The sequence below is a fragment of the Dromiciops gliroides genome, chromosome 1 (genome assembly GCF_019393635.1).
Source record: "Dromiciops gliroides isolate mDroGli1 chromosome 1, mDroGli1.pri, whole genome shotgun sequence".
Lineage (NCBI taxonomy): Eukaryota > Metazoa > Chordata > Mammalia > Microbiotheria > Microbiotheriidae > Dromiciops > Dromiciops gliroides.
This window is the reverse complement of record NC_057861.1, coordinates 239,071,408-239,091,553: the sequence shown is the minus strand read 5'-3', so window position 1 is coordinate 239,091,553 and position 20,146 is coordinate 239,071,408. Positions and strand designations below refer to the sequence as shown.

At 36.7% G+C, this 20,146-nt stretch overlaps 1 protein-coding gene across 2 annotated transcripts in view; it reads left to right on the top strand.

The window, feature by feature from the left end:
• OSBPL1A (oxysterol binding protein like 1A) overlaps positions 1-20,146 on the top strand; it is a 316,892-nt gene that overhangs the window by 31,575 nt on the left and 265,171 nt on the right. For both annotated transcript variants that reach the window (XM_043969592.1, XM_043969582.1), the window contains exons 4-10: positions 5,534-5,645; positions 7,037-7,122; positions 9,857-10,001; positions 11,802-11,863; positions 11,964-12,008; positions 12,785-12,858; positions 12,950-13,013. In XM_043969592.1, the coding sequence (XP_043825527.1) occupies positions 5,534-5,645; positions 7,037-7,122; positions 9,857-10,001; positions 11,802-11,863; positions 11,964-12,008; positions 12,785-12,858; positions 12,950-13,013 (588 nt within the window). The remainder of the gene's footprint in view (positions 1-5,533; positions 5,646-7,036; positions 7,123-9,856; positions 10,002-11,801; positions 11,864-11,963; positions 12,009-12,784; positions 12,859-12,949; positions 13,014-20,146) is intronic.

Genomic DNA, 20,146 nt, shown 5'->3' with positions numbered 1-20,146 from the left:
CATACGGATAAATCTTTAAATTCCAAGTTTAATTTAATTCTGCATTCACTGAGCACTTATACTGTGCCAGGCACTGGGTTTGGTACTGGGTTACAAAGGCAAAAAATTAAAGTCCTGCTCCTCAAAGAGTTTTCATTCTACTGGAAGGGGATATGTGCTCAGATAAGTAAATATGAAATACATAATAGAAACATAAAGTGGTTTTGAAGTGATGAAAACCACTAAGGACTGGAGGTATCAGGAAAGTTTATTAGTATGTGACACTTGAGCTGAGCCTTGAAGGGAGCCAGGGATTTTGAGTCCTAGGTAAGAAGAGGGGGGAGCATTTCAGGCTTTGGCACCAGCATGTGCAAAAGTGTTATACTTGGGGAAATGTTATACTTGGGGAATAACAAGGACAGCAGTGTATAGTAGGATATGTGAGGGAAAGGAGTGGGAAATCATTTTGAAACCATGGCTTAGAGAAAGACTGAAGGTTGTTAATGTGTCTGATAGAGAAGTTTTTATTTTGTCTTAAAGGCAATAGTGAGACACTGCTGCTTCTAAAGAAACTACTTGAGGAGAGTTGCATGGTCTGATTTGTGCTTCAGGCGTAGCATTTTGGTAGCTTTACAGAGGAAGAGGGGAGAGAATCAGGAAGACTGGAGAGATTTTTGTGAATATTCCATGTAAGAGGTGACTGAACTAGAGTGGTTGTATTGCGAGTAGAGAGAAAGGCATGGATGTGAAATGTGTTGTGGACAAGGCAAGGAAACAGATTTCACACAGGGAGAATGAAGAAGTAAGAATGATCCCAGTATTGTGAACCTGAGATACTAGAAATGGGAATTTAGGAGAGGCAGGATGAGGGGAAATATGAGTTACATTTCATACATGTTGCATTTGAGATCCTTATGGGACATCCAGGTGGGCCTGAGCTCAGGTGATTCAGGATGAACACAGGAGAGGATGGTTGTATATGTAGATTTGGGAATTGTCTACATAGTTTTGCTATTCACTTAGCTCGGGCTGCCTTACCTGTTCTTTACTTTTCTCCCCTAAAAGACTCCTCATTTCTCTATCAGGAGGTAGGTAACAAGTTTCAATTTGTCCTTTGGAATCAAAGTCGATGATTATATCATCAATTATCAACTGTTTGATAATTACAGTTATCAGAGTCCCTAATTCTTTACTATATTGTTGTCATTGCATAAATTGTTTCCCTAGTTCTCTTCAATTTACATTAATTCATATAAATCTCCCCGGATTTTTCTGCCAACGTCCCTTTCTTTATTTCTTATAGTATGACAGTATTCTATTATATTTATATATGATACCTTGTTTGACCATTAATTGATCCTCAGATTCCCATTCTTTGTCACCTCAAGAAGAGCTATAAATATTTTTGTACATCTTTAGAGTTTGTTTTGCTTAGGACTAATCTCTCCCTCAGTCTATACTCCCTTTAGTTCCTACTCCCTCTTTTCTGTTGAGTGAAATAATTTCTATATTCAGCTATGTGCATGTGTGTATGTATTCTTCCTTTGTTTGACCAGTTCCGATGAGAGGGAGGCTCATGTCAGCTGTTCCCTAGCATCTCCTCCATCTTGTTTTTATAGTTACCTACATGTACTCCCTTGTTATGTGAGATAATTTCTCTAACTTTATTTTCCCTTTGTTCCCTCACCTCCATGTATTTCTCTTCCTATCTTTCCATTCTTTTCTTAAGATCGTCTAGACATTGTTGGAGGGGATGTGGGAAAACTAGAATGTTAATCTACTGTTGGTAGAGTTGTGAAAAGATCCATTCTGGAGAGCAATTTGGAACTATGCCCAAAGAGCTATAAAAGTGTGCATACCTTTTGATCCATCAATACCTCTGCAAAGACATTCCCAAAAAGAGAAAAAGACCTATTTATACAAAAATATTTATAGCAGCTCTTTTTGTAGTGGCTAAGATTTGGAAATCAAAGGAATAACCTATCAATTGGAGAATGGCTAAACAAGCTGTGGTATATGATGGTGATGGAACATTATTGTGCTATAAGAAATGACAAGCAGTTTTATTTCAGAAAGGCCTGGAAAGACTTGTATGAATTGATGTATAGTGAAGTGAGCAGAACCAAGAGAACATTGTGCACAGAGACAGCAATATTGTTTGATGAAGAATTGTAAATGACTTAACTATTCTCAGCAATACAGTGATCCAAGATAATCCCAAAGGACTAATGATGAAGCATACTATCCACCTCCAAAAAATTGATATTGATGGAACATAGACTGAAGCATACTATTTTTTACTTTCTTTCATTTTTTTCTTTTATTCAAGTTTTCTTATACAAAATGACTAATAGGATGATATTTTACATAATTGCACATGTATAACCGATATCTGATTGCTTACCTCCTTAGGGAGGGTGGATGGGTGGGAGGAAAGGAGGGATTAAAATTTGGAACTCAAAGCTTTAAATAAAAATGTTTATTATTTTAAAAAAAGATCATCAAGACATAATAGAACCAGTCCTAGGCTTTGTTTGATTAGACTCTCCCTATAACTCTGAATGATGATGGACTTTTGAGGGGATATTTGTTATTTCCCCATGTAAGAAAGTAAAACATTTATCCTGGTTTAGTCTTGTATGACTACTTGCTAATATTTCCCTTTTTACATTTCTCTTGACTCCTGTGTTTGACCTTCAAAATTTCTATATAGTGTTGGTCTCTTCATCACGAATGTTTGCAAGTCCTCTATTTCATTAAAGATCCATTTTTCACCCCGTAGTTTTACTAGTTAAGTGATTGCCTTCTGGAATACCATATTCTAAACTGTCTTTTCCTTTATAGTGGTGGCTGCTAAATTGTGTATGATCCTGAATGGATCCTTGGTACTTGAAGTCTCCCCTTCTAGCTGTAGTATTTTTTCTTTGACCTGGGAGCTCTGTATTTTGGCTATGATGTTCCTAGGAATTTTCATTTTGTTTCAGGAGGTTATTGGTGGAGTATTTCTATTTCCACTTTCCCCTCTGGTTCTAAGAGGTCTGGGCAGTTTTCTTTTTGTTTTTTTGGGGTTTTTTTTGTTGTTGTGTTGTATTTTGTTTTGTTTTGCTTTTTTGCGGTGCAGTGAGGGTTAAGTGACTTGCCCAGGGTCACACAGCTAGTAGGTGTCAAGGTGTCTGAGGCCACATTTGAACTCAGGTCCTCCTGAATCCAGGGATGGTGCTTTATCCACTGTGCCACCTAGCTGCCCCCTTGGCAGTTTTCTTTTATGATTTCTGTAAATAGGATGTCTAGGTTCATTTTTTTTTTTGGTCACATCTTTTACATAGTCCAGTGATTCCTAAATATCTTCTCCTTGATCTGTTTTCTAAATCAGTCGTTTTTGCTGTGAGAGACCCTATAGTTTCATCTATATTTTCAGTCTTTTGACTTTTAATATTTCTTATCTCTTGGTATCATCAGCCTTAGTTTGGTTTATCCAAATTTTCAGGAAGTAAAGGTTTTGTGTCTCTTGTGCCAGGCTGTTAATTTCATCACCAGCTTTTTCTTCCACTGCTCTCATTTCTTTTCATTTTTTTCCTTTGCACTAATTTCATTTGTAAAAAGCATTAAATTTTTTTTAGATTCTTGTGTCATGTCTTCCAAGAATTCTAATTGAATTTTTGCCCATGCTGTGTTTTTCTTTGAGGCTTTGCTTATAAATGTTTAAAAGTCATTCTTTTTTTCTGGTTTTGTGTCTTGAGCATCCCTCTTTCCATAATAGCTAATGATGGTGCAATTCTTTATTTGTTTCCTCATTGTTCCAGGCTTGGAAGTCTTTCAGGATCTTTCATAGTTGCCCCGACTTTGGACTAGATGTTAGGACTGAACTCTACACACTTATGAAGGGAATATCTGGGCTGGTCCTATTGCTGTTTTCTTGTGGTACTGAATATTGTGTTATTTCAGGGTCTTGGAGATAACTCAGGATGAGAACCTCAAAGCTTTCAGGGCTTTCAAAAGCGTCTAATGAGGCTGATTCAGGACAAAGTCTACTTGTGGCCTCTCTGCAAATTTCTGACCCGAGTTTGGGCCTCAGCAGCAATAGGCCACTGTTGGACCCAGGCAACCAAAAAGCTTTGCTTGTTCAGAGTAATAGGCTTCCATTTATCAGTTCCCTTGATATTCTTGACTTTTTGGTTTTCCAGATGAATTTTGTTGTTATTTTTTCTAGCTCTATAAAATATTTTTGGTACTTTGGTATGACACTGAATAAGTAAATTAATATAGGTAGGAGAATTGTTATTTTTATCTTATTTTGGTAGGCCTACTCTTGAGCAATTAATATTTTTTCCATTTTTCCATTTCCATTTTTCCATTTCCATTTTTCTTTGTATGAAAAGTGTTTTGTAATCTCATTTATATAGTTCCTGGGTTTGTCTTGACAGGTAGACTGCCAAATATTTTATATTGTCCTCAGTTATTTTAAATGGAATTTAGTTTTCCCTTGATTTTCAGGATTTCTAATTTGCAGTTTAATTGAGGATTTTTAATTTGTTCTTTTTCTGGTTTCCTTGTTTTAGTTGCATGCCCAATTAATTGATTTCTTTCTTTATTTTATTAATGTAAGCAGTTAGAGATATAAATTTTCCTCTAATTACTGTTTTGGCTGCATCCCATAAATTTTGGTATGCTGTCTTGTCATTCTCTTTATTGAAATTACTGATTTTTTTTTCCTATAATTTGTTCTTTGACGCAATCATTCTTTAGGAATAGTTTATTTAGTTTCCATTTAATTTTTAATCTATGTTTCCATGACCCTTTATTAATTGTAATTTTTATTTCATTATGATCTGAAAAGAATGCTTTTAGTATTTGCTTTTCTGCATTAGGTTGTGAGGTTTTTATGCCCTAATACTTGGTCAGTTTTTGTATAGGTGCCATGTACCACTGAGAAAAAGATTCCTTTCTTTTCTTTTTCCTTTTCCAACAGAGGGCTATCATATCTACTTTTCTAAAATTCTATTAATTTCTTTAACTTCTTTCTTATTTATTTTGTGGGTTAGAAAGTTGAGGTCCCCCACTAGTAAAGTTTTACTGTCCATTTCCTCCTGTAACTTTAGACTTCCATTTAGTCTGGGATTCCTTCCTTATTTACTCTCTGTAGGCTTCAGATTGACCTAGAGGTTGGAAATGAAACCCTGGTCTGGTAGTGGGGTCCTACCCATATCTCTGCAGTTTGTTTCTGAACTTTCTTCTCATTTTTTTCTTTGGAATTGGAGTGACTTTTTTTGCTGCTGTTACATACATGCACACAAGCATACACAATCTAGTTACCCTTGAAAAGAATTTAAATGTCTTATTTATATATGCAACCAATTCCATGATTTTAATTGAGTTAGGCAATCATTACAGTAAAATCAGTTATACCACATGTGGTTAGATTGGCCATTTGTAGGTATAATAAAAGTGTTCAGAAATATTTTCTATAATGCTTTGTCTTTATACCTCAGCACCAGAATGCCTATTGTTCTTAAGCCTTAGTAATAGCTAAGACTAATTTCTTTACTTTTTTTAGGAATTGGTAATGCTTCTCTTAGAACATAATGCTGATGCTGCTGTTGTGAATGGAAGTGGACAGACAGCAAAAGAAGTTACTCATGACAAAGAAATAAGAAACATGCTTGAAGGTAATAAAATCTTGCCTGTAAATACAATAACATATTACCTGTTCAGAAACTAGCTCTTTAGAAACTTAATCTATATAGAACATGACTAACGATGAAGAAGGAAACAAAAAGATCCTTATAACAGTCAAAATACAAAATGGAAACCATAAAGCATCCATTAAAAATTATAAGCATCTCCATAAGAAGTTTATCCTAAGGAAAAGAAGACTTGAAAATCAGATTATAGTGGTCATATAATATTTGAATGGTTATCACATGAAAGAGTTTAAATGCTATAGGAAAGAGTAGTAAACTATTGGAAAGAACTTTAACAAAAAGATTGGTCCAAAAATGAAATGGCAGGTAGAAGTGTTCTAGCAGACATTAGATGAGAACTCCTCCCAGATAATTTAGGAGGGATTACTGTATAGCAGCAATGGTTAAGACTAAATCACTCCTATGTTGTTGTTGTTATTTTTTTTTTGGTGAGGCAATTGGGGTTAAGTGACTTGCCCAGGGTCACACAGCTAGTAAGTGTTAAGTGTCTGAGGCCGGATTTGAACTCAGGTACTCCTGACTCCAGGGCCGGTGCTCTATCCACTGTGCCACCTAGCTGCTCCTCCTATGTTGCTTTTTAACTCTAGGATCTTAAGATTCTTTGGAGATGAAAGAAGGGGGTAAAGGAGAGTGATGAACCAAAGTTTAAAATCTGGGGTAAATGGAAGAAATGTTACCTCGCTGGACTGCCGAGGAGATAATTGGCATGGATAATAGGAGTGTGTCCTTATGTGCATTTATGTATTTATTATGTATTTTTATGTAGGAGAAAAATCAGTGACTTTATGTTACATGTCTGATGTTTTAAGTAGCATAGGATTAAGGTTATCTACTGAGAATGAAGAGTGTTAGCAGGACTGGGGACTTGAGGAATATGGAAAAGATCTGCTGTAGCATCTTTAGGGAATTTGTTATGGAGTTAATAAGGGATGAACATAAGAATATCCAAGTAGTAGGGAGGGCCTGTTTGAGGTTTTAGAGGATAAATTTGTAGTTTCCCTGCTTTGTTTCTTCAAGGAACACAGAGTGTTTCCTTGATGAAACATATTAAAGTGGAAACATTCAACAGGTATTTGAAAATGGAACACTGGGCTTTGGGAGAGACATGAAGACAAGGTAGAGATTTGAGAGTAATATTCATAGAGCTCATAATTAAAATAATAAGAATTAGTGAGGGAAAGGTCATAGAAAATGCAGAGCAGCATGCACACATGTACTGATACTTGGAAAATGCTCCTTATTTAGATAGAAGAGAAGGTGGAGTCTTCACTTTACTTCAGTTTTTTGTAATTGAAATTTTTGAAAAATGATACTCTGACTTAGACTAGATTAAAATGCATTCCTTTCACTAACAGCTGTAGAAAGAACTCAGCAAAGAAAATTTGAAGAATTGCTTTTGGAAGCAGCAAGAGAAGGAAACACAGCAGGACTGACCGCATTGGTAATAATAATGATGATAATAATTTTTTTAAAAGGCTAAGCAAACCACGAAGTGACTTTTGCAACAAATTTCATACATTGTTAGTATTTTTCTAAGAGAGTTAATGATCAAGACTAAAACACTTTGGAGAACTATCTTTTATGGTGTGAAAATATTTTAAATGACTAGGGCTAATTTGTGGGGACTAATCTGTGGCCTCTTGACTCACTGGCTATCTGACTGCTATTAATTTAATATGGGCTGTTTATAAAGTTCTCCACACTGCTCCCAAATTGATAAGCAAAAGATTAAGAAGCCTCTTCCATTTTGACAGCAGAAGGTTTATTTATGAGATACAATTTAAAATTAAGAATACAGGGAAATAAAATGTACAACCTGACTGTGTTGAGGCGCGTCTCTTTCTACCTGCTGTGCCTACAGCTTTTGTAGCCTCCTCCTGCGTACCAGTGGACCTTCTTCTAGTGTTCCCCTCACTGAAAAGCCTCCCTGCTCTGTATCGGCCTCCATCCCTTCTTGCTCTTAGCTTTTTCTTCTTCCCTGTCTCAGTGCTCCAGCCTTTCTGTTCTCTTAATCTTCGTTTTCTCCAACCTGTACCTTGTGCTGACCGCTTCTGTGTTCTCTGCCACCTCCCTCAGTGTCTAACTCTCCAGTATATATCTCTTCCTTCTCTCCACTCAAACCTTGGGGCTCCCTGCGCCCCCCCACACACCAAGCTAATCTGCCAGCCACACTAGGGCTGCAGCTGGGGGGATGCTCGAGCGTCCCAGGCATACCATACCCAGGGCTCCAGGGGCCTCTGCATGGGCTACGCCAGAGGCTGGCCTGGACAAGCCCAGGATCTCTCGGATAGATCTGCTCGGGGCGGAGGGAGCCAGGGCTTTTTCCCCCAGCTGTCTGACCTGGCATCTTGTACAGACCATGGGGCTTTTTTAGCTCAGCTGAAGCGGAGGGGGAGGGGCATCAGCCCTTCCCACACAGAGAAGAAAAACCTGAGGACCTAAGGCTTTCTAATCTCAGCCCAAAGGTAAGGTCCCCAAATCAAAATAAATTTCCACAATGGGTTCAGTGGCTTTATATTGCTTATAGAATAAAATATTAACCCCCTAGATTGTCTTTTTTTTTTTTTTTGGTAAGGCAGTTGGGGTCGAGTGACTTGGCCAGGGTCACACAGCTAGTAAGTGTTAAGTGTCTGAGGCCACATTTGAACTCAGGTCCTCCTGAATCGAGGGCCGGTGCTTTATCCACTGTGCCACCTAGCTGCCCCTAGATTGTCTTTTAAAGCACTCCACAATCGTACTCTAACCTATCCTTCCTTTCCAGTCACATTTCACCACTATTCACCTGCATACTCTACTTTCTAGCTATACTGTATGACTGGCTCTTCTTTGATCTCATCATTCTGCCTTTTGCTTCATGTCATCATTCATATCTGGAAGTCATTCCTTCCTTTTAAAAATAAATTCCCTCTGCTTTTAAAAATACTTCTTAAACCCTCAATTCAGGTGCCACCTCTTCTATGAAGATTTCACCAGTCTTAAACGGTTCTCTTTTTGTAATTTTGTAAAATCTCTGCCTTTATCAGGCTGTACCTATATTATGTCTCTTCTGTACTTGTCTTATTCCTCTTAATAGACTAAATTCCCCTGGTGGGGCTATTATTATTATTATTATTATTTTTTTTTTTAGTGAGGCAATTGGGGTTAAGTGACTTGCCCAGGGTCACACAGCTAGTAAGTATTAAGTGTTAAAGCCGGATTTGAACTCAGGTACTCCTGACTCCAGGGCCGGTGCTCTATCCACTGCGCCACCTAGCCGCCCCGGGGCTATTATTTTTTATCTTTGTATGTCCAGTACCTTCTTCATAGGCAGCTATGTGGCACAGCAGAGAGAGTTTGGGAGTTAGAGGCAGGAGGATTTAAGGTTGAATCTTCCCTTAGACTGCTGTGTGACACTGGGCATATAATTTCACCCCTCTCTTCCTCAGTTTCCTCATCTGTAAAATGGAGATAATAATAGCATTTACCTTCCAGAGTTGTCAGGATAGTAATAAATTCACAGTCCTTGTTTCCCTCTTACTTTTTTCTTTTCATATTATTATTTCTTTCATCCTGTTTCCCACAAAGGCTCATTAAGCCTCAAACTCTTAACTGGTCCTGAATTTCTTCTCTCTGACTAGGACTGAGATGTTATTTGGCTTCTTAATTGAACTGGAACAAAAATTTCTTTGAATTCCAAATTTTTAGCTCCTGACTTTTTTTTTTTTTGGTGAGGCAATGGGAGTTAAGTGACTTGCCCAGGGTCACACAGCTAGTAAGTGTCAAATGTCTGAGGCCAAATTTGAACTCAGGTACTCCTGAATCCAGGGCTGGTGCTTTATCCACTGTGCCACCTAGCTGCTCCTGACTTTTTAAAGAAAAACATTTTTAAAATTTTGCAAAATGAAAAGAAATTAAATGCTTCAAAATGACAAAATATATGTTGTATTTCCGAAATATTTCTATAATATATAGTAATATTTTGTTATCTAAAATGGGGGATTGAGAATAAAGAATGAATATTGGTGAAATTAACTGTAGATCAGAAGATATCTGATGAGCTTTCAAATCTATAAATATATCCATTTTGAAACAACCACTGTTATTTCATTAATGAGATTTTAGTTAGGAATGAATGTGTAGTACTTAATTGATTAATTAACATGTAAAGTTATTTTAAACATTCCCGTCATTTTCAGCTCAACAGACCAAATCCTCCTAATGTTAACTGTTCTGATCAGATGGGAAATACACCTCTGCACTGTGCAGCCTATCGTGCCCACAAGCAGTGTGCCTTAAAACTTCTAAAAAGTGGCGCTGACCTCAATTTAAGAAACAAAAATGGTAAGCAGTGGTGAATTTAAATATTTATCATCTCATAATTTATAAATTCAATAAAATCATATGTGTCATTATTCATCTTTACCAAAGACCTTTCATTAAATTATTGAATAGGAGGGTCCATCATTTAATTTTCAAAGCGAAAAAACATTCACACACCTGAAAACATTAATTTTATTTCCAAATTAATTAGGAATAGAGACTAGACCTGTGATTTCAGTGATCTTGGGAACTCACAAGTAAGGAGATTTTCTCAATCAATGCAGTTCAGCAAACTTTCTTTAGCTTTGTGTCCTAGAGAGTAGCCCAGAGCTAGCCATGAAAGGGAAACTGGTTTGTCTGGGCTCTCACAGACAGTCTGTTTTTGAGGTAGGGATTGAACCTAGTTCTTGGCTTCGAACTTGACTCTATCCACTCACTATTCCACATTTCCTCACAGAGATTATTTATAATCAACACAAATATTATTTTAGCAGTATCTAATTGTTGTTTTGATTAAATATTGATATACAGTTGTCCTAGGAAGGGTTCCATTACCTTTGGGAAATGGGTTTGTTTGATGAAAATCATGAGCATATAACATAACTGAGCTAAACTCTGCTATGTTCTTTTGTACATCTATCTTACCAGCTAGACTGTAAAAGCTTTGAGGGTAGGATCTTTTTTGTCTTGTATATTTGGTCATTTCATGGTGCCCAGAGCAGCGTGTTCACTTTTGTTTGGCTGTCCAGAAACTTATTCTTTTTTTTGTTTTGTTTTTTTGGTGTGAAGCAATTGGGGTTAAGTGACTTACCCAGGGTCACACAGCTAGTAAGTGTTAAGTGTCTGAGGCTGGATTTGAACTCAGGTCCTCCTGAATCCAGGGCCGGTGCTCTATCCACTGAGCCACCTAGCTGCCCCCCAGAAACTTATTCTTTATGATAGAGAGGTAGCCTGGTACAGTGGATAGAGAGCCATCCTCAAGTCTTGCCTCAGATACATACTGACTGTGACCTTGGGTGGATCATTTAATTTCTTTCTTTCTTTTTTTTTTTGATGAGGCAATTGGGGTTAAGTGACTTGCCCAGGGTCACACAGTCAAGGGTCTGAGGCCAGATTTGAACTCAGGTCTTCCTGAATCCAGGGCTGGTGCTTTATCCACTGCGCCACCTAGTTGTCCCTGGATCATTTAATTTCTCACAGCCCTAGTCATCTCTAGATTAGTTGAGGGAATTTCCTCACTTGATAGTTCCCTAGACCAATGAAGTCACTTCATCCCTATGCCTACCAATAAATCATCTCAAAGATGCCATGCCATGTTTTAACATTTATTTGGTGACATATGGTATTCTGAGCATGTACAAAAATATAGCTCAGTGGTGCTAGTCTTTTGCTCTAGTATAAGCTTTGAACCCTGACTCTTGGACCAAGGACCAAGAGGCCAAGGTGAACCTCAGTTTTTGGAATGTTTTTGCTACTTTCCACTTAATGAAACAATAAGTTTCTTTTTACTTCTAAAAACTTGCCTGAGCATGCAGCTGGTTAGGGGAAATTATGTTGAGGTTCATTTCCCTCCTAGAATTCCAAGACCCCTAGGATTATCTTAAATCTTGTTATAGATTAATTAATAGCCATCGAAAAGAATGATCTGTAGGACAAAACCAAAGTGGTGATATATAGTGGGAAATTCATGTAGGCAATTATAATAGAGTACAAAAGAAATGGTGATAGAATAGAAAATGCTAATTATATGTCACAATTGGAATACTAGCCTTCTTATACCTTTATACTCTGTATGTATTTTTTTTCATTGTTTTTATATAGATCAAAGACCCCTTGACCTAGCCCAAGGTTTAGAAATGAAAAATGCACTTGGTGGTAATAAGGTATGTGTGAGAGTATCAAATATTTGCAGACGTAGTAATTTTAGAAAGAAAAAGCATGATGTCATAAAATGTCATTTTAATGAGGAAATATTTTAAATAGGTTGTCTACAAAGTTTTGAAACGATACGAGGGTCCTCTTTGGAAGGTAGGTCTCTTGGTTTATTTTGCTTATTAGAAATCTCAAAGCAGATAAGATGTGGCCTTGGAAGCTTCAGCTAGTGAATTTTTGTTAAAAAAACAACATCTAATCATGAAGTTGGAAGGTTCCCTAGGAGTCATATAATTTAACTTCCCACTTAATGCATGAATTTTGTCTATATGTGCTTTTAGCTTGCTCTGAAATATTTCCATCATGTTAAGAGCTGAGTAGTTTTTATGATATGGAGAGGATGATATCCTTGAATAGTTTACAGCCTATTTGTAACAAATCTTATGGTTCAGTTTTTAATATGAGCCATCTTTGAAGATTTTCTTCTGTAAATAAAAATTTACTCATATACATACGTACTCCTTCTGGATATATATTAGATTTTTTTCTGTGAGGTATGTGTCAAAATCATCATCATTAAGAAATACCTTTTGTGCTGCCCCATAAAATCTTCCTTTATAACTGTCAGAGAAAGAATACTTATTTGTATTGACCATTGTTCTGACTAGTATGACACTTGTTTATTTATTCTTTTAAAAATTTTTGAATCTAATCATCAACAGATAACCATTTTATTATGCAAAGAACAACAAGAACGTTTTTATTTTCATTTCATGAAGCACCTAAGGTTGTATTTGATCCTTAAGTAATATCTTATACCATTTAACTAAAAAGTTCATTCTAAAAAGATAATGGCAGTAATAAATTTGAAAATTCTTATATTTGGACTTAAATTATATTCCAGCTTGTTAAATGGTTCATTTTCTCCTTAGAGTTCAAGATTTTTTGGTTGGAGGCTGTGCTGGGTAGTATTAGAACATGGAGTTCTTTCATGGTATAGGAAACAGTAAGTATCATGTATCTTTACTGAATTTTAAAGTTTTCAGATCTACTAGATAGATTTTAAATATTTCTTTTCATCGTTTTCCCTTTGAAAGGCCTGATGCAGTGAATAATGCTCACCGCCAAGGATGCAAACATTTGACTCAAGCTATATGTACGGTAAGAAGAAAATTTGACCTTTTGACCTTTAAAAAACAATTTTAACCAAGACTTGAAAAGCAATAATAGGAATAATTTGTTTAGAATTTGGCATTACATGAAATGTCAATACTAGTGTGAAAACCAATACATTTATATTTATTTATTTATTTATTTTTGGGTGGGGCAATGGGAGTTAAGTGATTTGCCCAAGGTCACACAGCTAGTAAGTGTCTGAGGCCGGATTTGAACTCAGGTACTCCTGAATCCAGGGCCGGTGCTTTATCCACTGTGCTACCTAGCTGCCCCCTACATTTGTATTTTTAAAAAATGATATTTGGGGAATTTGCCATTCTGGAGATTTGAAAATGGGGTGGGGCAGACTTCAGATTTTTCAAAACAAATTATGGGCTGCAGTGGGAAATGGGAACAGGACCACAAATAATTTTTAAAAACCCATTATATTTGTTATTAAAATATTTTTCTATTTATAATTGAATATAGGTATAACTTATATTCTATAATTCATAGTTTTCTAATGCTTTTATTTATCTAGTGTTGAAAATTCTGATAACCTCTCGCATTCAGAACACTAAACTTAAAAGCAAGTAGGAAACAAAATGATAAATTAGAAGTGATGGCTTACAGTTAAAGAAGAGGCAGCAGATGATATTATATAACATAACATAATATAATAAAGGAAGTCTTTGCCATGTCCCACAGTCTCTTTCTGGAAATGGTATCAGAAAGAGAAATGTTGAAAAAATGGACCATTTTATTTCTTTGAATTAGGAAGACTTAGGCCTTGTTAGTTGAAGTGATTACATAGGAAGGGCAAAATACTAATTTAATTGTATTAGAGAATATGTGGGAATGAAGGAATTTACTCAGCTCAAGGTATGGAGAGAAGGAGGATGAGAAGGAAGAGATTGCTAGTTCATTACATATGAAGATGGAGAGGTGGTGAAAATTGGGAACTGGATGTAATTATTGAGAGAAGTAGATGTCTTAAAACAGTACTTTAAACTAAAATCAAATGGGCTTTAAACTAAAAAGGTTAGAGGAGGAAGAAAACTATGTGTATATCCTTCTATAGGAGATAGCACAGGGAACAAATCAAATGGGGTGGAAATTATGAGTACTTTGGGGGAAAGTGGCCACTATTAATACTAGGATTTTCTGATGGAGAAGGGGTTTAATCTTACATGCAATTGAGATTGTGGGAGAGCAGATTTCAGATGACTCAGAAAAAGGATAGGTAGGGTTCCCTGGAGGAAAATTTTATTGGGGGGGGGGAGAGGGAAGGAAGCCATCCAGGAGGGATAGGAAACTTTGAAGAAATTCTGAAGATTATTTTTGTTTGTTTGTTTTGTTTTGTTTTGTTTTTGCGGGGCAATGGGGGTTAAATGACTTGCCCAGGGTCGCATAGCTAGTAGGTGTCAAGTGTCTGGGGCCGGATTTGAACTCAGGTCCTCCTGAATCCAGGGCCAGTTCTTTATCCACTGCACTACCTAGTTGCCCCCCCCCCCCCGCCCCGAAGATTATTTTTTAAAAGAAACAATTCCAAGTGAGGACACAAACTGAAGTTATCTGAAGAGACTTTTGTGGATGCACAGAGAAGTCACCAATCAAATTAAAATCTTAAAGATATATGCAGACCAGCTTCAAGGCAATATGGAAGTGTTGACCCTGGAACCTTCTCTGTACACAGATTCTGGACAATGATGGAGATAAACTCTTTTTGCCAAGTATTTTAATGACACCTATCCCAGTTTCTAGGAGCAGAATTTGAGAAAAAACATTTCTAACAAGACCCACTAGACTATTAGTGAGATTGCCTTCTTGGAAGGACTGACTGTATTGTCCAAAGGCAGCATCAGCCTCTGCTTCAGGGTATATGATTGACAACTCTTATGAAAATGAGCTGATGCTCCTGGCTGATCTAAACCATCTCTTCAACTCTTTGACCCAGACACTGAAGAATAAGTGTTGAGAAGCAAGCACTGCTAGAAAACTCAGAAAGACCCATCCTGTCTGTGATTGCGGTCATAGGTGGAGAAGTGATTCTAGGTAGTGACCCCTAGCATGTGGTACATAGAAAAGCATTATGGGGTGAACTTGTCCCCATTATGAGGGGTTTGCTTTCCCATTATGAAGCCTCTGTCAGATACAGTTACCTTCCCTTAAAATCAGAGATCTTTGAGGTTCCCCAGTAAGGTAGAAGATGGATCCCCATCTTTTGGTGTGACCTTGCTCCTTGACTCCATATACCATCACACTCCTTTAGAAACAGGTCTCTGTGCCCTCTCCTACTATTGTTCTAAGTCTTAAGTGTTTGCTGCCATTCACCTTCCATCCCGCCCCCCCCCAATCTTTCACATTACCTATGTTGCAGGGAATAAGAAAACAAGACTTGTAGGAAGAAATGGGGGAACAGGATAAGGCTTGTGAGAAAGAGAAACAGCTGGCTATATATTCTGCACAAAACCCTTTCCCCCCCAAAATGTGCAGAAGATTGAAGGAAGATTTAGGTAAAGTAGGATGAATATAGAACTTAGCAGGAGCTCAAGCTGCTAAGAAAAATTAAAGACAGCAAAGGGATTTTTCATTTTTTTCAGGGAATGGAGGAGAAACAAGATAGGACTGCTACTTGAGGTGTTTGGATGATGATAACTGAAAGTGGATAAAAGAGTGTATAATAATAATAATTATTATTATTCTGTCAACGAGAGTACACTAGCATGGAATATGAAATTTGGAAGGGTTCTCAGTAGTTCTCTAGTCCAATCATACTTGAAAGGAATCTCTGCAGTAACATACCTGACATGCAGCCATCTACCTTATTTTCCTCTTTTTGACAGTTACCAAACTAGTGGTCAAGGGAATATTGTAAATACAGTTTAGCTTGAATTTTAAAATTAAATTGAATTTTGAAAGTTTTTTACCTTTTGTTTTTATATCAGTCATTTCTGAATATACCCCTCTGCCAGTGCCTTCCACAGTGACTTCTTTTCTAATGATGAAGATAAAATAGTTAACCCTAACCAACAGACACATTAACCCCATCTGTCAGTATATGCACTATTCCACATCCAACATCTGTATCCTCTCCAGTGAAAGTCAGTCAGTAATATCAAGCACCTTCTATGTTCCAGATGCTGTGCTAAGCACTGTGGATACAAAAAGAGGCAGGAGTCAATTTCTGCCCTTAAGGAGTTTACAACCTAATAAGAGAGACAATAAGCAAAACAAGCTAAGAGATGGAATAGCTTTTTCATGGAAGTCTAGGACTATCTTTTGCTTCTTTTTATAACCCTTGCACATAGCACAGTGCCTGGCACATAGTAGGTATTTGATAAGTGCTTATTAATTGACTAACTAAAGATAGCTTGTATTCTTCCCTTGAGAACTGCCTACTCATATCTTTTGACCATTTTTCATTGGAGAATGGATAAGCCTCAGTTATCAAATGAGGTGATATTTGTAAGTTGCACGGTGCAGTGCCTGACACGTTGTTGTTGTTGTTGTTGAGTCATTCAGTCACATCCTACTTTTTGTGAACCCATGGACCATAGCCAGGCCCTTCTGTACTCCACTATCTCCCAGAGTCTGTCTAAGCTCATGTTCATTGCTTCCATGACACTATCTATCCATTTTATCCTCTGCCGTCCCCTTTTCCTTTTGCCTTCAATCTTTCCCAACACCAGGGGCTTTTCCAGTGAGTACTGTTGTCTCATTATGTGTCTAAAGTATTTAAGCTTCAGCTTCAGTATTTGACCTTCCAGTGAATAGTTTGAATTAATGTAAGTATTGACCGACTTGATTTCTTTGCTGTCCAAAAGACTCAAAAATCTTCTCCAGCTCCACAATTTGGAAGCATCAGTTCTGCAGTGTTCAGCTTTCCTTGTAGTCCAACCCTCACAGCCATATATTATGACTAGAAAAACTATAGCTTTGGCTTTATGGACTTTTGTTGTTAAGGCAGTGTTTCTACTTTTTAGTATGCTGTCCAGATTTGCCATAGCTTTCCTTTCAAAGAGTAAGCATCTCTTAATTTCATGGGTTGCCAAGATATTTGTTTTTCGATGTTAAACTTTAAGCCAACTTTTACACTCTCCTCCTTCACCCTCATCAAGAGGCTTCTTAATTCTTCTTCACTTTCTGCCATGCAAATTTGAGATTGTTGATATTTTTTCCAGCAACCTTAATTCTGGCTTTTGATTCTTCCAGCCTGGCATTTCACATGATGTATTCTGCATATAATTTAAGTAAATAAGGTGACAGTATACAACCTTGTCATACTCCTTTTCCAGTCTTAAAACAATCAGTTGTTCCGTGGTTTCTCCGGAGATAATTAAAATGATCTGATATTCCCATCTCCTTAAGGACTTGCCACATTTTGTTGTGATCCATGTAGTGAAAGGCTTTATTTAGCATAGTCAAGGAAGCAGAAGTAGATGTCTTTCTGGAACTCCCTTGCTTTCTCCATAATCTAGCAAATATTGACAGTTTGTTCTCTAGTAATTGGTAATTTGGCACATAGCAGGCACTTAATGAATGTTTGCTGACTGACTGACATATGGAGTGTCTAGTTCATGGAACAACCAGGAGGTCATTGTCACTGGATCATAGGGTACTTGGCAGGGAGTAAGGTATAATGAGACTGGAAAGGAAGGCGGTGACTAGGTTATGAAGGGCTTTGAATGTCAAATAGACGATTTTGTATTTGATCCTGAAGGCAATGGGGAATCATTTGAATTTATTGAGGAGAGAAGGCATGGGAGGGATAGGGGCATGGGGGATGCTGTGTGTGACATGGTCCTATGCTTGGCCCTGTGGCAAAAACATTGTACTTGGTGTTAAGGGGTTCACATTATATAATAGGGATGACAGCATGCAAATAACTGTACATATAAGATACATACAATATAAATGGAAAGTAATCTTAGAGCAATGGAGACTGAAGAGGGGCTGGAGAAAAGGACTGGAACTGGGAATGCTCTCCTATAGAAGGTAGAATTTAAACTGAGCCTTGAAGGAAGCCAGGGAAGCTAGGAATGAGAGTTGAGGAGAGAGATAATTATAGACATAGGGGAAAGCCTGTACAAAGCACAGAGGTGAGAGTTGGAAGTGTAATGTGTAAGGAACTGTAGATTCATCAAGATAGCTGGATCATGGAGGGGAGTGAAGTGTTAGAAGACCAGATAGGAAGGGGCCAAATTGAGAAAAGTTGTAAAGACTGTACAGAGGTGGGTTTTTAAAAATTTGATACTGAGGATATATACGGAACAGGGAGCCATTAGAGTTTATTGGATTGGGGATAGGGTACATATATGCTAAGTACTGAAATCGGTTCGGTGTCTTTGTTAACCTTTCAACAAAATATAGCTTCCCTATGTTTTAAGTCAGTCTGTTTTTGTTTTTGCTGTGTCTAAAATCACAATTGTCACACGTGGGCTTTTTTGCTTATTTCTTGTTCAACTGAGGTGTAATGATTTTGCTTCAACCCCTTTTTTTTGACCCTGTGGGTGTCTTTATTTTTAAAATGTTTCTTCTAAACAGAATATTGTTGGATTTTGTTTTCTAATCCATTCTAATAATCGCTTTCATTTTATGGGTGAGTTCATTTTATTCACATTCACAGTTATGATGATTATGTGTTTATTACCCTCCATTCTTTTCACTCTCCCTTCTGCAACCTTAAGGTTAGTTTTGTTTATGACTAATTCTTCCCTAAATTAACCCTTCCTCTCATATTTCCCTTTTTCCTTCCAGTTCCTATACTTATACCTCCTGAGGTGAATGTATTTTTGAACCAAAACCTTGGAAAAAAATCCATTATGGCTCAGTTGAACACAAAAAAGCAAGGATAATAATTATGATTTCAGAAAAGGTAGCAGCAGAAATAGATAATTAAAAGTTAAAAATGAAAACTATGTATTGCTAAAAGATAACAAAGATAATGAATTGATTTCAGTACTTAGTATATACGCATCAGCATAGCTTCTAAATGCTTAGAGAACAAATTAAATTAATTGCAAGGAAAATGGGCTAGTTTAATGGAGGAACCTTAGTTTGTCTCTATAAGCAGTAGGTAAATCTAAACAAGAAAAAGCTATGTGCCTGAATAGAATTTTAGAAAAATTAGATATGATAGACCTCTGATAATTTTTGAATGGAAATATAAGAGTATACTTATTTAAAAACCTGTGCATGGCACCTTTGAAAAAGATAATTTCTTAGGATATGATCATAAAAGAAGTGCAGAAAATAAGAAATATTATACCAATTCTTGACGAATCATAATACAATAAGATGAAAGGACTACTGGGAAAATATTAAAAATTAGACTACTTAATTTTAAAGAATTAGTGGGTCAAAGAACAAACCATAGAAATAGCAGATAATTTCATTAAAGATAATGCAGTGGGATAGCATTCTAGAATTTTCAGGATGCAGCCAAATGAGTCCTTAGGGGAAAATTTATATCTCTAACTGCTGTTATTAACAAAAAAGAGTAAGAACAAATCAACAAATTGAGACCACGACCAAACATACTAGAAAATAAAAAAAATGTAGAACCCTCAATTAAACATCAAAATAGAAATCCTAAAAATAAAAGAAAAAAATTAATAAAATTGAAAACCCCAAAGCCATTTAATTAATCAATAAAAGTAGGGATGTATTTTGGGAGGAAAAAGATAAACCACTAAGTAATTGATTAAAAAGAAGAGGAAAGCCATATTTCTAGTTTTAAAAATAAAAAAGAATTGACAAGAAATGAAGAAGAAATAAAGGATATTATTAGAAACAATTTCAGGGCAGCTGGGTGGTACAGTGGATAAAGCACCGGTCCTGGATTCAGGAGGACCTGAGTTCAAATCTGGCATCAGTCACTTGACACTTACTAGCTGTGTGACCCTGGGTAAGTCACTTAACCCTTATTGCCTCACCAAAAAGAAAAGAAAAGAAAAGAAAGAAACAATTTTGCCCAACTATATGTCAACAAAACAAACAAATGAAATATTTACAAAAACATAAAACACTCAACAAAACAAGAAATAGAGAGTTTAAACAACCCAATTTCAAAAGAAGAAATTGAACAAATTATAAATTAACTTCCCAAGGAGAAAATCCAGGGTCAGATGCATTCA